At 35.6% G+C, this 16,251-nt stretch overlaps 1 protein-coding gene across 2 annotated transcripts in view; it reads left to right on the top strand.

Moving 5' to 3' along the window:
- The window catches only part of PIK3R1 (phosphoinositide-3-kinase regulatory subunit 1), a 59,355-nt gene extending 43,483 nt beyond the window's left edge, over positions 1-15,872 (top strand). For both annotated transcript variants that reach the window (XM_053931528.1, XM_053931529.1), the window contains 9 exons: positions 4,799-4,901; positions 5,580-5,678; positions 5,804-5,984; positions 6,447-6,572; positions 7,568-7,710; positions 7,984-8,160; positions 8,258-8,326; positions 10,642-10,812; positions 11,276-15,872. In XM_053931528.1, the coding sequence (XP_053787503.1) occupies positions 4,799-4,901; positions 5,580-5,678; positions 5,804-5,984; positions 6,447-6,572; positions 7,568-7,710; positions 7,984-8,160; positions 8,258-8,326; positions 10,642-10,812; positions 11,276-11,465 (1,259 nt within the window). In that variant the 3' untranslated portion in view covers positions 11,466-15,872. The remainder of the gene's footprint in view (positions 1-4,798; positions 4,902-5,579; positions 5,679-5,803; positions 5,985-6,446; positions 6,573-7,567; positions 7,711-7,983; positions 8,161-8,257; positions 8,327-10,641; positions 10,813-11,275) is intronic.
- The last annotated feature ends 379 nt before the right edge of the window (positions 15,873-16,251 follow it).

The following is a 16,251-nucleotide window of genomic DNA, read 5'->3' as shown; positions in this document are numbered from 1 at the left end:
CTATTGAAATACTATTTGATACCTTAAGGAGCAACAAGCAGATCTCAAAGAAATTCTCAGTGTTTTTATTAGAAATTCTCACTGTTTACAAGAAGTGAGAGGAAAATATTAGTCCTCTCCTCCCCTTTTCTTAATGTGTCTGCTTCTTCTTTTACTTTGAATTTATTTCCTTGTAAAAGTTTAATTGGCAAAGAAGATAACCTCTGTAGGCAGAGGGAAGTAGGCTCTTTGGTTGTTGCTCTGTTCTTTTAGTAAGTTTGATCTCCATCAAACACTAAGGCAAGGAAAATAGATTTAACCTAAGCTCCTCCCTTTCTGTACAGTTCCTTTTCCCACCTGCCTGCCCAAGAAATGAACAATCCTGATATACTGAAAACCACCATGGGTACAGACAGATTTTTTAAAAAATATTTTTAGTATATAGGAAATAAAAAGTCTCACAGCCTCAGACTAAGGGTCTTGAAGCATCTATATTTGTGATCCAACATGAGCATGTACAAGGTGATGCTGTGCTTGCCAGCAGGCTATTTTGTTTGCACAAGGCTGCTTCTAGAAATGTAGCTCTTTTCAGGGAAAATATTTATTCTATTTTTTTTTTTTTTGCAGTTAGCTACTTCCTGTATTTGGCTGTTCATGGTGCTTTTCTCATCTTCAATGCTGAATGCAGCAGACAGTGATAGGGACTATTTTAAGGCTTCTTACAATGGTCTTCTCATTTACTTAGCTAAAATGAAAAAGTTAGCTCTGCATTGGCCACTTGTTAGTTGATGACAACTTTTACTTTGAATCTGGCTCCCATCCCCCAACTGAAATTCCTGGCTCAGCAAATATTTGAACCTACCCAAGTTAATAATGAAACTGAGATCTTTATCTGAGAGAGACGTGCAAGCTACTGAGGGTGGTGTTTTTTTTGTTTTTTTTTTTTTTTTTCACAGTACTGAAGTCAGGTTCACTTTTTAATGATGAACCAGAGTAAGTGGATACCTTCTGCACAGCACAGAGTAAGTTTAAGCAGTTGAGAGAGAAGGCTTGGATTTTCTCACTGCAAGTTACAACTCTTTTAGGGAGTTTTATGGAACATTGGTTGGAAAGCAGAGCAATCTCTTTTTCTTCATTGCTTCAGATAAACTTCCTAGTAAATGGAGGTTTTAGGGTTTATTTTTAAGCAAGATTTTTATGAGAGGAAACCAATATTGGATTGTATTTTCGACTGTTTTACAAGAGCGATCATTTGCAATGCATAATTTACAAAGTAAGTGATTTTGAATTTCTATGTTTTTTTCATCATCTTGTGGAAGTATTATACTGTAACTGATTACCAGGAAGAGCTTTAAGATACATGAATTCAAGTCAAGTACTTCAGTACCTCTCCAGGTTATATATGAAATGGGTAATAGCCTATCTGCCTCCTCTGTATTTTCTTACCTGCAGGCTAGTCTAGTCTGAGCTGAGCGCTAACCTGATTGTACAAGTTTGCTCAGTCCTAGATTTGGCCACCAGTGAAACTCTAGGGAAGTAATTTTTCCTGAAAGTCTTTATTCAATGGAATGAAAAGAAATTACTGATCCCATATGAGACCTAAAAGCAGCAATGCCGTTTTTGTAGGAAATCTTTGTAAGTGAATTTAAGTAATCACCTTGGCAAGTTAATTGTTTGGGTAGCAGGTGGGCTAAACCCCAAAGTTTAGTGTTTAGGCTTGTGTCTGGGGTGATTTTAAGTATCCTATTTCATTTTGGAAATTAAAAGAATCTTTAGAGCATATCTATCTCAACAGGAAGGGAAAGGTCTACTTCAAAATGAAGCTTTGTAATGTACAAAGCAAATTAGCTTGCATCTTTTTGTATATGTTTGTATTCCAGACATGTTCTTGTATATTGATGCTTGCTGAAAGGGGTAACCTGCTCAGGGGCACAGACAGTGTTGGCGAGAGGGGGGCGAGCAGGGGCAACATATTTGGAAATATAATAAATTGTGTTAATTTTTTTAAATGAGTATTTGTGAGATAGAGCGCATTTCAGCTGTTCCACAATTTCTTAAGATGTAAGGCACAGATAGTTGCTACAGCTAGTCTTCATTGTAGTTATTTTTCGTCTCTGGTTTTCTCCCCCCATAGATTATAGTGAGTATATTGCTTTACATAGCATTCTGCTCTGAAGCTAATAGTCTATTCTGTCCATGTTTCTTCCAAGAGGTCAGAGAGAGTTACAGTCAGTGATGGGGGGAGTTAAGATGGGATATTTATAAATGGTTGGAAGATGCTGCTGACGTAAAGTCAAGGGGCAAAGGAGACACTGTCAAGAGACTCTTGCTTTTAAAAACAATTAACTTGATAAATATATCAATGAGAATAGGGAAGAGAAACTGTGTGAAAAGGCAGACTAAATCTTATTGTAGCCTCACAGCTTTTTTTATGTTCAGCAAAACCATTTTTGATGATCTTGCTCAGTTATGACTTTCTTCCATTGTTTGAGTGAATCAGCTGAATGTAAGATTACAATATTTGAGGTTTAGATTTAAAAATTAATTAATATAGATTGATTTGAATAGTGTTTTATTACATAATGGTAAGAGAGAAAGACATCACTGCAGTAAGCACGTTTATATTGTAATATAAACTCTATCAGACCTATGTGCCCATAAAAATAGTAGAAATATGCAGAGTTTAAAACCATAATCCATATTTCATTATGTGGATATATACATGTCTCTGTCTATTTGTGTAAAATGAGTGTGTAATAGATATACACACACAGTCATGCTTTTCTTTAATGCATCTCTAATATGTGCAGTAGTTATAGAAGCCTTTTAAATCTTTTTGAATGGCAAACTTCAGGCATTCAAGCAGGAGAATGCACCTGAGATGTGACCAACTTGCTTCTGAAGGGAGCTGCCCTGTGTGTGAGTGTGGTGTGTGCCTGTGTCTAAGAGCTACGTGCTGCAGCATATCAGCCTTTTGTCATCCTGCCAGAATTGGACTGTACCATGCTGCAAAGTCAGGAAAATGAACCAGGAATATGGGCAAGGAGAGTCCACTTGCTCCTTTTGTGTGTAATACCAGTTTTATATTGCAATTCTGCTAAATGTAGATTCTTCCCAAAACTGAAATGGTTTTAAGATTAATGTAGAACAAAATGAGAAAGCAGGAGTGGTTTGGTGACATTATTTTGATGTGATTGGCTGAGGATTATGATGTAATAGGTTACAGTGCAGCCCCTTATAGGTTTTAAAATGAATTCCAAGACACCATTACAAAGACAGCCTGACTCTTTTCTCGTATCTGAGCTTACTCAGTGAAACTCATACAAATGTACAATACTGTTTGGAATATGGAAGAACTGGATATAGAATATCCTAAGACAGATATAAATTGTGGCACAGACTTGATGTTTTACATAGAAATGGATCCACCAGGTAAAACTGCAGTCTTATTATAGAAGACTTAATTAATTTTGGTCTTTACAATAGCTGCTGAAAAATTCTTACTGGATATGTAGGATTTCTTTACTTCGTTATTGATACAAATAGTTTTCCTTTTTTCATAAATTAGAATAAAATTGTGGATTAGTGCATGGTTGTACTAATTAGAATCTTAACATAATAAAATACCTGATTGCTTACTTAATTGAATTTGTACTGAATTGACCTGTTTCTATTTTGATTTTATTATGTTAGATGTCCTGCTATTTTATAATGTAAAAATTGTATTTCTTTTATTACTATTTTTGTTCTCTCTGTTTCACGCTGTGCCTAAAAGGAGATGCTGTAGTAACACTCATATTTCCTGAAACAGTGATTCCAAATCATTGGCTTGGATTGTTTAAGGAAAAAACATTTTTAAAATCTAGCATTACTAATTGAATGCCTGTTGTAGCATCATTTTTTCATATCATATGAAAGTATTACGCTATCCTGATATTCCTTGCAACTTTAAAAACATTGTCTTTTCAGCCTGGTCATAATATACAGGACAGGAATGATGTACTTACTGGAGAACTGAAAGAGCTGAGTTGATTTTTAATCCTGATCCAGTGTAGTCCCCCTCGTTACTAAGTCAGTGCTGCAGTATCTTCTCTGGCACCCACTGTATACATATGCAGCTTTGACATTGAAAAAGGGGCGGGGGGGGGTGTTTTTCTAATCAGTCCTGGCATTTGGAACAGAATTTATTCTGTAGGATACTAAGATTAACACAAGGGATATTTAGGTCACAGATGGGTTTCTTAAACTGGTGGGTTTGTTTTTTTTTTTTGTTTTCTTGCAAATCATTGCACATAATGCTGAGGATCACAAAAGGATCACCCTGATTCTTCTTCAAATATACTGTATTGCTATGGGTTTGCATCTTTTATTACTCAACATCTAGGTAAGAAAACAGCAAAATTCCTCTAAGATAGATAGATAAAAAGGAGGATAAAAAAAAGTGGCATGTTTTATTACTTGTGTTCACCCAAAGATGGTGAAGGAAGGTAAAAGCAAACTTCAGATTTTTTTTCTCAAATGCTTTCTTCACAGGGGCAGGAGTTGAGCATGGTGTTATATTTTCCTTAAAATATATTCTTGCAAGATAACATCATTTTTTGAAACAGTAAAACTTTATTTTGAATTGTTTGTTTTCAAATTTCTTGATTCCTGCAGTGTCTTTTAGACTCTGTTAATGGTGGACAACTCTATTTGGTTACTAGTTATTTTTTTTAACACACTCAGAATTATAAAATTTATGTAATAATGTGTAATTTCAAGGAATATATGGTCATGTTTTCAGTGAGTTACAACTTTTCTTCCCCCCTTTAATTTGCAGCACTGCCTCCTAAGCCACCGAAACCTAATACCGTAACTAACAATAGCATGAATAACAACATGTCATTACAAGACGCTGAATGGTACTGGGGGGATATCTCAAGGTAAATCACCTCAAGACATGTATTTCTTATGTTTGGCTTTGTGCTATTCTTGCTGCACTATTCTGAGTATATGTATTAGGCTTTGAGTGTAGAAAATTCACAGTTGTAAGAGCAATTTTATGATAGTTTCCACCATAAATATATTACAGTTGGTTTTATTCCAAATATGACTAAAAAGTTACTGGCAGTCACTTAGAATGTAGTATGCAAAATTGTTCTGTTACTTTAAGACTTATATGAAATGCTAGCATGAAAAGATAGCACTAAGAAAGAATTTTGTTCTTGTCTTTCCTTCAGAACCTCAGCTGTAGGCACCATAGTCAGCAAGTCAGATTAACAAGTGCCATATATTAGCAACATTTTTATCTGTACTATATATAGCTATATTAGACCAGCACTGGCTGCTCCAGTTGCATAGGCTTGTATGAACAAGCAGAAAGAGCTTTGCATGAATAATAATTTTGTCCAGTAGTGAGAGCACAGAGTATGCCATTTTTTATCCCACTTGCTCTCTAACAATATCAAATAAGGTAATATACAGTTGTGTTAATATGGAGACATAGAAGGCTTCTAAAACACACCTATTTCAAAGCATTTGAATTTGAATTTAGAGCACTGTGGAAAAATAAATGTGTGAGAACTGATTGAAATGATTGGCTACTTTTGCTTTCATTTTAGAGAAGAAGTAAATGAGAAGCTTCGAGACACAGCTGATGGTACCTTTTTGGTACGAGATGCTTCAACCAAAATGCATGGGGACTACACACTGACACTGAGGTAAGACTAGTTACACTGGGTCTCTAATACTTGGCAGTAAAATGCAATAACAGCTCTTTATGAGTGTATTCTTCAGGAAAGAGTACTTGAAGCATGCCTAACTTTTCAATATATTTTATTTGCAGGAAAGGAGGAAATAACAAATTAATCAAAATTTTTCACCGAGATGGAAAATACGGCTTTTCTGACCCATTAACATTCAACTCTGTGGTCGAGCTAATAAACCACTACCGGAATGAATCTCTAGCCCAGTATAATCCTAAACTGGATGTAAAATTACTCTATCCAGTATCTAAGTACCAGCAGGTAATTTAGCTTATTTTCTTTGCGTTTCACTTAAATACAGAGAAATTCTTGCCAAACTTGCCAAACATGATGAAGAACTTCAGCTCTGTTACTGTTTGAAAAAATCATGTGGGTACAAAATCTGATATTTTTGTTTAAAACCAACTCCATGCTTTGCATGTAAATATTTAAAACTTTAAATAATGCAGATATACTGTTAGGAAATAAACACCTTAATAATTATCCCACTCAATGGTGAAATATGTAGTTTTCATTATAAAGCTAAACACTTGCAATGCAAAATTCCTTTTTGTCTTTAATATCTCATTTGCATATTATGCCTTTAGTGTATCTCCATATTGGTGAAAGAGGAATCACATTTCCATGTAATTATCTAAGCATTTTTAAGCAGTTTTATCCAGAGAAGCTGTGCAGTATAATTGTTTCCTTACAGAATATCTTTCTTTCTGCTCATCGTTCCAGGATCAAGTTGTAAAAGAGGATAGCATTGAAGCAGTAGGAAAGAAATTACATGAATATAATACCCAGTTCCAAGAAAAAAGCAGAGAATATGACAGACTCTATGAAGACTACACAAGAACATCTCAGGTAAGCTGGATTTGAACCAAAGGGAGAATGGAAGTCTTTGCAGATTTTATTGTGAAGAATATTATTGTGAATTCATACTGTTATCTTCCTACTCCTCTCTTCCACCACCACTGCATTGCCCTGATGTGCTTGCTCAGAATAGTGCAATTTCTTACTCATGTTTGAACAGACACCACCTGTAAACTAAGCCACCCTCTGCCCAAGTCTTACAGCTCCATCCAAAGCAACTACATAACTGTCTTAATTTACCACCACTTCTGCATACTGACCTCATCAAGCTGAGTTACAGTTTTCAAGGCACATTTTTAGGGAAGTATTGCATTTTATTTTGAATTTTTGACAGGTCTGGTTTACCTATGCAGGATAAAGAGATGATGTGTGTAGATAAAATGCAGGAATGAAAATCTGCCTCTTTCAGCTTAATTAATTATTAGCTATGCCTTGAAGTGCCACTGAAAGTCCAGCTTTAAAGTCCCAGTATCAAGACTGCTTCTTAAAGTGTGCAGGAACTACACCTAAAAAGAATTGAAGAAAATTGGAGAATTGCTGCCAACTTGAACTAATGACTTAAGACTTGGCTACCAACTAGGTATGTAGGGGCAGGAGGGTAAACTAGATAACCTCCTGAGACCTGTCAAGGCCTCCTTTATTTCAGAAAGCCAGGTGTGCCTCTAACAACTCATATTCATACAAAGGGCAAAGTGCACTGCCATAAGGTTCTAAGCATCAATTTATTTATACAAAGCAAAGATTGTAACTGATTCTTTTTTTAGCAGTTCTATTTCTTGATAAACCTCATAATGGAAATCTTATGGTAACCTTTTGCACAGGCCTGTTGTCTCTATGCCATGAGGCTCAGCAGACAGAACATGTTTTGGTAAAGGGATATTGAAAGGAGACTCTTCTACAATGTACTGAAGTGTTTCTGTAACACAAGCCAATAAATCTTCCCCTTTATCTGATAACAACTGTAATAACAATTATTTTATTTTCAGGAAATTCAAATGAAAAGAACAGCCATTGAGGCATTTAATGAAACAATAAAAATATTTGAAGAGCAGTGCCAAACACAAGAAAGATACAGTAAGGAATACATTGAAAAATTTAAACGGGAAGGAAATGAAAAAGAAATACAAAGGTCAGTATTTGATTTTGAATATCAAATTGTATGATTTTTGAAAAAACAAACAATGCCAAGTATAGGTCTGCCTAAAATTTAAGCAAGATTACAAGTTTTATATTGTTCAGTTGTAAGCTAAGAAGCCTCAAATACGGTAGACGTGAACTGGCAAAATGTATAACTACATCTAGAGAAATAATCTGTTCTCTTAGGGGTCTACACCTCTAAATAGCAGACTATAAAGTTATGAATAAGAAATCAGAGTGTAACTTACCACATTGTTCCATCTAGAATCATGCACAACTATGAAAAACTGAAGTCTCGGATAAGTGAAATTGTGGACAGCAGGCGTAGATTAGAAGAAGACTTAAAAAAGCAAGCAGCTGAATATAGAGAGATAGACAAGCGTATGAACAGCATTAAGCCAGACCTCATACAGCTGAGGAAGACAAGAGATCAGTACTTGATGTGAGTATCATGAATTAACAAATTTTGAGTTGTTTGGTTTTTAATGGTATCCAGCTTTTGTGAATAAAAATTAATTTCATTTGCAATTATTGTTCAGGTGGCTGACTCAAAAAGGCGTTCGGCAAAAGAAGCTAAATGAATGGCTTGGAAATGAAAATGCAGAAGAGTAAGTATTGAGAGATTTAGATATTTCTGGTGTTTCAAATCACCTAACTACAGAAGTGAGATAAGGCATATTTAAGTCTTGGACCACACAGAGGAAATCTCAAGCCTAGGTCTTCAGTAACAATACATACTATTAAGACATGACAGCCTACATAATGCAAGTATTAGAAAGGATGCTGTCTCTACTCTCCTCCTTTTTTCAGGGAAGTGCATAATCAAGTTACTGTAGCAAAGAACTGAAATGTAACCTGTGTCTTTTTTCTTACCAGCAAAATTAAGTTCTTAAGGTGTTAGTATTTTAGAGAGATGTCATACAATGGATAAATTATTCAGAAGGTCTCTTAGGCATGAGCAGGCTTTTTCCATATCTCAACTGTGGGTACCATGATGCTATCCAGTACAGGGGTACCCCATCATTGTGTCACATTGGTGTTGGAGATGATAAATTTGTATGTGCTGAGGAATATCCTCTGGTTTTATGGTCTGTTTTGTTTTTCTGGAAAATAGCAGGGTAGTATTCTGTCATTTCAAACAGTTTAGTTTACTGTAGGTTCTTACAGAGGCTAGGCTGATGAATACATTTCATTTCATTCCTGGGGAAAAAGGTAAAAAGTGCTTGGGTTGTATAAACATAGACCAAATATTTGAAGTGCAGTAACAGTGAAAAATGAACAAATAGAAAAATCAAAATTGTCTCAGTAGTATTTGTATCAACATTTTCTGCCTATGTAGTTTCTTGTGCATCCCTTTTATGCTGCCTGGTTGAATATAATGTGAAAGCAGCAGACTGACAATGACTATAGTGCATTCTGCCTTGCATTCTGGCCTTGTCCATATCTATTTTAGTTTGGCTTGGTTTATTATTAACAAATAAATTCCTACTGTTATCCTGGAAATTGTGCTTATCACTGTGGTAGAAGCAGGAGATAAAAATGACATACATATTTTAAAGTCATGTTGGTCTCTCAGTCTTAGCACAACTCAAAGATGAGATGTTGTAAAATATGTAGGCACCTGTTCCCACTAGTGTTCCTACCACTTAAACAGTAGACAAAGAATACTCTGTGGGTTTAGTGTATCACCAAAATAGTAAGTGAAACTGTTTGAAGAAAATCTTCATTTTTCTCTCACTTTGATACTCCTTGCTCCAAGTCTGGTAACTGCTGAAAAATTAAACTTTTAGAATATGGCTTTTCTTCTGAAGTTGTATTGCAGAAAAAAATCCCCCAATATAATAAGCAGGATGAAAAACAAGAATTGCTTTCTCTAGATGCTGTTTGGAAATAGAGCCACTACTGAATGTATATGAATGTCATGCAGGTCAAAAGAGTGATGGGATAAGGGACCTGGAGATAGTGTTATCTGAAAAAAAAATAACCTTTTCTCTTCTGAAAAATTGAATTCTGTGTGCGATTGCTGATTTCTGTAGGCTACTTTGAGAATCTTCAGAAAAACAGAACCATGGATTAGTGAGAAGTCATCTTTTCTTAGACCAAGGAAAACTAATTAAAAGCCCATTACAGAGAGAATAAATGCATTAGCCTAACACAGACTTATTGCAAGCTGAACAGGAGAGGCAGGGCCAACTACTGCAGGCTGTTGTGGGATTGGGGAGCTCTGGAACTGCAGAATTCCAAGGTGATATCCACACAGCTGAACCTGATGCTTCTTTTTTCATGGTGGGCTTTAGCTCAGAAGGTTCTCTGTAACTCTGAATCAACTTTATAGTTGGTGGCTGATTTAGCAGAGAAGCATGTATTGCATGCTATTTTCATAATCTCCTTATAAGGGACAGGAAGGAGAGAGAGAGAGAGAGAGAGAGATAGAAAGAGAGAAAGCACTCTTGCACCTTTTCACAAAGCCATTCTCCTATAAATAATTAATGCCTCCCTGTGCAACTGCTCAGAGATTCTCTAGGCAGCAGCTGTAGTTGATACATTGCATGATTTTTCACTGCTGACCAAGTGTTCTAATCTTTGGAAATGAAGCTGACTCAGAGGGTACTGATTTTGTTGGACTGGCTATTAACCAAAACAGTGAGCAATAGCAGAAGTACTAAAGTGCTCACAGCATATTCTGAAAAATAACACATCATCTTTTTATATTCTTCCTAAAATTTACATGAGTGTTCTTCAAAGAAACAAGAAACAGAGCTTATATTTTACTTTTATCCAGTGGTTTAAATGGTGCAGTATTACTTAGTTTAAATCCCTAGTTTTACCAAGGAGGCATCCTGCTAACCACTGTAATATGGAAGACTACTTAATTAGTGGATTTTGTTCTGTGTTTCACAAACACATTTTTTCTTTCCAACAGCCAATACTCTATGGTAGAAGATGATGAGGACTTGCCTCATCATGATGAGAGAACATGGAATGTGGGAAATATCAATAGAAGCCAAGCTGAAAATCTGCTGCGGGGAAAACGAGATGGAACATTCCTTGTTCGAGAGAGCAGCAAACAAGGCTGCTATGCCTGCTCTGTTGTGTATGTACCCTAACTTGTGAATGATATAACCAACATGCAAGGGCCTACCCTCAGCTGGGGGCAGATAGTCACTTGAATAGGCACAATTACTCCTGGACCTTTAAACTTAGAAGCAGGTCAAGGCATCCTGAGACCATTCTTATTGCTGCTCCATTTCCTACAAAGCTCCAACCTGTGCCACTCCCACAGAGGAGTCTCACTCAGAAGGGAAACCAAAACATGTGTGCTCTCCTTTCTGTGCAGCTGCTAAGTTCTGCCTATCTCATTCCTCCCTAATCTAGAATGACATTCACAAATTTGGACTAAACACAGGTTTTCACCATTATCCCACCACAAAACAGAGGAATTCTATGTACTGACTAGCATCTTAAGATATGTTGCTAATACCTTATTTTCTATCTCAATTGTACGGTACTGTAAAACTAAAAACTGTTTGTGTTTGTTTTTGTTTTTGTTTTTTTAGGGTGGATGGTGAAGTAAAGCACTGTGTGATAAACAAAACACCTACTGGGTATGGATTTGCAGAGCCATATAACTTGTACAACTCGCTCAAAGAACTGGTGCTACATTACCAGCACACGTCACTTGTGCAGCACAATGACTCTCTCAATGTCACGCTAGCCTACCCAGTATATGCACAGCAGAGGCGATGAAGATTGTAATCCTCTGGGTTGTTTGTTGGTTTTTTTAAAGAAAGGATTTGGCAACATTGAGGCCTCTGGAGAGAAAAGGCTCCTTTCAGCTTTACTCAAGAATTTGCAGTATCAAAGCTATTTGTCTTCAGATGGGATTAAAGATTTCCTTCACAACTGCAGTGGGAGAGCTCACAGTGTTATGCTGTGAATGTATGTTTGTAATCTGAAGTGCTTTTTTTTTTTTTTTTTTTTTTTTAATTATCAAAGAAAAACACAAGAGAAAAATCCAAACCTGATCTCCCTGCAGGCACATAGAGGCCTTTAAGCATGGTGCTTGTTTACGACCACTTCTGAAGCTTTACCAGCTCGAACATTGGATTATCTGGACACAAGGTATAAGAGGTCTGTGTCATTCAGTTATTGGAATTTTGTGGTCACAGTCTGACTTGGAATGGTGTTGCTGCACTCAGTGGATCCAGACATACAGCATTGTGGTTCTCTTTTGGTTTCTGGTGAATGATATGTAGCAGAGTGGCACTTTCATTTCTAAGGGACACTTTAAAAGGACTTCAGTTACAGCATGTTGTTCAGAATAATTGTAATAGCAAAGTGCCAGGAAGTGTTTTGTTTAGATGATTAAAAATCCTGTTTTAAGAATATATTTAAGACTGAAGAAAATAGGATTTTCAATGGCATACAGTGTATAATAATGTACATAGTACTGGATGACTTAACTGTCATTGATGGAAACTGTCAATATCAAACTGCTTTGTTTTTTCCTTTTCTGTTTGGTGAAAGCTGAATTTTTAGACTATGCTATGCAATACTGAATTTTCTTTAGGCTGTAGTCTTCTCTCAAGCATATCTACAGATAAAGCTTGTTTTCCTTGTTTTTTTTTCTTCATTTTTTAAAATTTCTTTTCCCTAAGGATATTTTTCCAGGTGATTACTTTTTGTTAATAATTTTCTTGTTTGTTTTTTTTTTTTTTTTTGTTTTGGTTTGGTTTTTGTTTTGTTTTGTTTTGTTTTGTTTTAATGTACAATGAGCCAGCAAGAGTTGGCTTGAAAATTTAAACTATGAGATATTTTACAATTTTCATTGTAGAGAATATTGAGCTACTAGCTCAAAGTTTAAAAAGTTCATAATTTTTTTTTTTACTAAATACTTTGTTGGGCAGTGCCTGATAAGCGTCAAAGCTGCTTAAGTCAATAAAATTATATAAACATTATAAAATATCACTGAGTCCAACAGTACTGTTTCAGAGATATCTTTAGAATATGGTACCATGCTACATTTGCTTCTTGAAGCATTTTGAACTTCTATCATGATTGTCTTTATATGTAGAAGACAAGAAAAATAGTATATCCTTCTTTGATAGTGACTGCAGAAACGAATGGGGATATTTTGCTACTGCAGTGTAGAGTGTAGATAGTTTGGATCTCAGAATGAATCCACCTTCACAGTAAATAAATGACTTCTTGACCTCCGGTGACAGAATTTTTGTCAGTCTGTAAAGGTATTTTCATTTCACATGAAGGAAGTTTCTCTAATCTGTTGCCTAGGTTTGTTTTTTGTATTAGTATTGTGGAAAAAAAAAAAGCTTCCACCTCTACTGAGAACATTTGGATACAATATAGAACTAATTAAGACTGGAAGATATCTTTTTTTTTAATTATTAGGCTATGATATGTATTTTCGAAAGTCTGTAGGCTGAGGCAGTATCAAAGCGAACACTTCCATAATTTCAGGGCACCATAGACTTACAAAATCATGTTTCAATTAAGGGAAACAAATACATAAATCTCACTAAAACAGAGTTACCTGTAATTCTGAGATAGTTCAATTCTTTGCAGTGCTTATCTATTGTCCTGACCATTGAGGAAATTCACACATTGCAAATCAATAAAGTAGTGATATTCAGAGAAATCTTGAAAAATATTTGACTAAGTGAATTTATGAAGTTATTCTCCCCCCAAGATGCAAAAGATAAGATCTATTACTATTAAAGAGAGTTGCACACACAATCAAAAGAATGAGACCCATGGAGTTCTCTCATAATAGCTCTGGTTAGAGATCCTTGTGTTTTATTTCTAAGTAAGCAGTGCTTTATAAGCCATTGGAAATAATAGTAAAAATTTGCCAATCTCCAATAATCTTTATATTATCTTTTCATTTTCACATTGTTACTTTAGTTCTGAGGCTGTAAGGCTTTTGATTTTATTTTGACTTTGTGGTCTATTTTTTTTTTGCGGGGGTGGGTTGTCTTTGCTTTCCTATAGGTGTGTTTTCTTACTAGAATTTATATCAGGAAACAAGATCCAGCAAATATTGTTTCATGATAGCCATCACTTAGAAAATTATTCTGAATATTTTTCCTGAATAGAAGTTTAGTCTTCATGCCTTCCTTTTCTCATTCCACACTTTTTTCAGGCCTATAGGACCATGTGAATCTGTTATGCTAATAACTGGTTTATACTACAAGAAACATCAACAATTACTCTAGCATGCCAGTTATACTACTGGGCTTGAAGTTACAGATTAGTTCAATATACAGCAGTTTAACGCTTATAGCAATCCAAGATATTCTTCAGACATATATTAATTTCTGAATGGTAAATATTTTAAGAGTAAAATCTTATTTTTTCTCTGTAGGCAAAATATATGTAATCTGAAATGATGTTTCACGTAGCATTTGTCAAGAAATTTCATCATAGTTAAAGCATTTGGATCTAATTTTCCTCTTATTAAGAAAACCCCCTGCTATGTCAGTGGGCCATATCCTTAGCATGCCCAGCCCAGTATGGAATATAATTCATTCCTGTGTGCTGCGCAACTTCTCTTTGTGTGTGGCTGTAGCAGAAAAAAAATAGTGTGTGTGCAGACTTGACACTTGCTTTCCTTGCACAAGCAACAATGAGAAATAAGCCCTATGTTGTAAGGATGAGTGCTTAGGGCTTCTTAAGGGGATGTTCTGCCTACACAGGGCCTGTGCAATTTGCAGGGATCATTTACGCCCTCAAATTGGCATGAGTGGGTTTTCTTTGGTACTTACTTATTGTGTGGCCTCTGCATTTCTCTCCTCCTTAATGCACAGAGCCAAGTCCTGCCAAAGACCCTATTCACTGCAGAGTTGTTTGTCTTTAATGTACCATATTGTTCACTCCAGTTTTGATCTGATCTCAGACTACTATATACAGAAAAAAAAAGCGTGGGGATATATCTGAAGAAACACAGTGTTTTTCTGTATTTCTATTGATGCATCATTTTTTTCATCACATATAATAAATGAATGGGCTTTATTCTGTTACTTTTTTTTTCTTTTTTTGATTTACATAACTTTTTGTTTTATTTTAAATCCTGAGTTACGCTGCACTGCAGCATCTCTTTCACAATGCCTTTGAAAGGCATGACACATAGCAAAGAGAACCAAAACTCACAGGCAAAATTAAGAGTATCTGATTTAATTCAGTTGAAATATTAATTTGCAGGTTGGGATGCATATCTGTGCATACTCATACACACTTGCTGTGTTTATGTATGAACAGTTCCCAATATAGATGCATTTTTAGATGAATTTAGTAAGTGATATCATTAACTTTGTTTAAAGACGCACACATGCACACTAGACCTTTGTGGGTGCAGCATGTTTCCAGATACAGTTAGAAAACTGAGTTTCTGTGTTGTTGGATAGTTTCTTTTTAAAAAAAAAATAAAAAAAAAAAAGGAAAAAAAAAATAGCTTGTCTGTATGGTTCCGTTATCTTGTCAAGCAATCTGTAAAACCAAATCTTCAGATTTTCTATTTGGTGTCAACTGTTCTGTAGTGAAAAAATGGCTTTGTCTTGTAATTGGCAATGAAATAATAATGCTTGGGAAAGCATTCAGATGCTTCTAATGGGGAAAACTGCCGATTTTCACACAGTGCTTTTGCTATGCATGGTATAAAGTTGGGAAAGTGAATCTTGATACTGTTTTTTTCAGGGTCACTTTAGAAATGGGCAGCGCAAAGCATAATGCCTCCCATGGGACAAGGTTACAAAGTGCAACATTTTATGTAGAGTCATGTTCTGTTTACTGCAGTTGAGACTAAACTGTAGGAGTTGGTAAGGTTACATTGCACTTGTCCTGATGAGATTGCATTAGCTGCCCAAGATGCTGCTATTTTTTTTTATTCTTGTTTTTTGAAAATAAAGCTCTGTTCTGTTACATGTCTTTAAAACATTAAGATTACTTTGTTTTAAAGTTGTCGTTGAGGAGGTGGAGGGTAAAGCAGATTGTAAATTGCCTTTACAAGGCAACAGTGAAAACATGCCTCCTTAAAATTTTGTTCAAGCTGTAGAGTTGATGGAGCTGTGTCTTGGTTTTGAGTTGCTTTAAAAATTGTAATAAGTCTTTAAACAGAATAAAGGTTGTTTTGAAACTGCAGTTCAGTTGTTGAGGCTTCAATAAGGACTGTGATAGCTATTTACCAGCATCCTTGCCTAACTCTTCCTGTTTATATGTAGCCGCCTTTGAAAATGATACTCAAATGCTCTTATTATTAGAGGAACTAGGGAGCAAATCATTTCAGCTGACTCACAGCCATTTTGTGTCTTGAACTGAATGAGGTAGTTGAGTAGCTCCAAAATAATCTCATGTCAAACAGTGACAAAATGACAGTTTTGCTCATCTCATAATATTGCAAAAACAGTACAAATACTCATGGTCTGTGATCTGTCTCTTGCAGTGCAGATAAAGTTATAATTCTTCTGAAAAGAGTGTGAGTTTTGTCACTGATTTCCATGAACCCAGACTGTCAGCATTT

The sequence above is a fragment of the Vidua chalybeata genome, chromosome Z (genome assembly GCF_026979565.1).
Source record: "Vidua chalybeata isolate OUT-0048 chromosome Z, bVidCha1 merged haplotype, whole genome shotgun sequence".
In the NCBI taxonomy this organism is placed as follows: Eukaryota; Metazoa; Chordata; class Aves; order Passeriformes; family Viduidae; genus Vidua; species Vidua chalybeata.
This window is presented reverse-complemented; position numbering and strand designations above follow the sequence as displayed.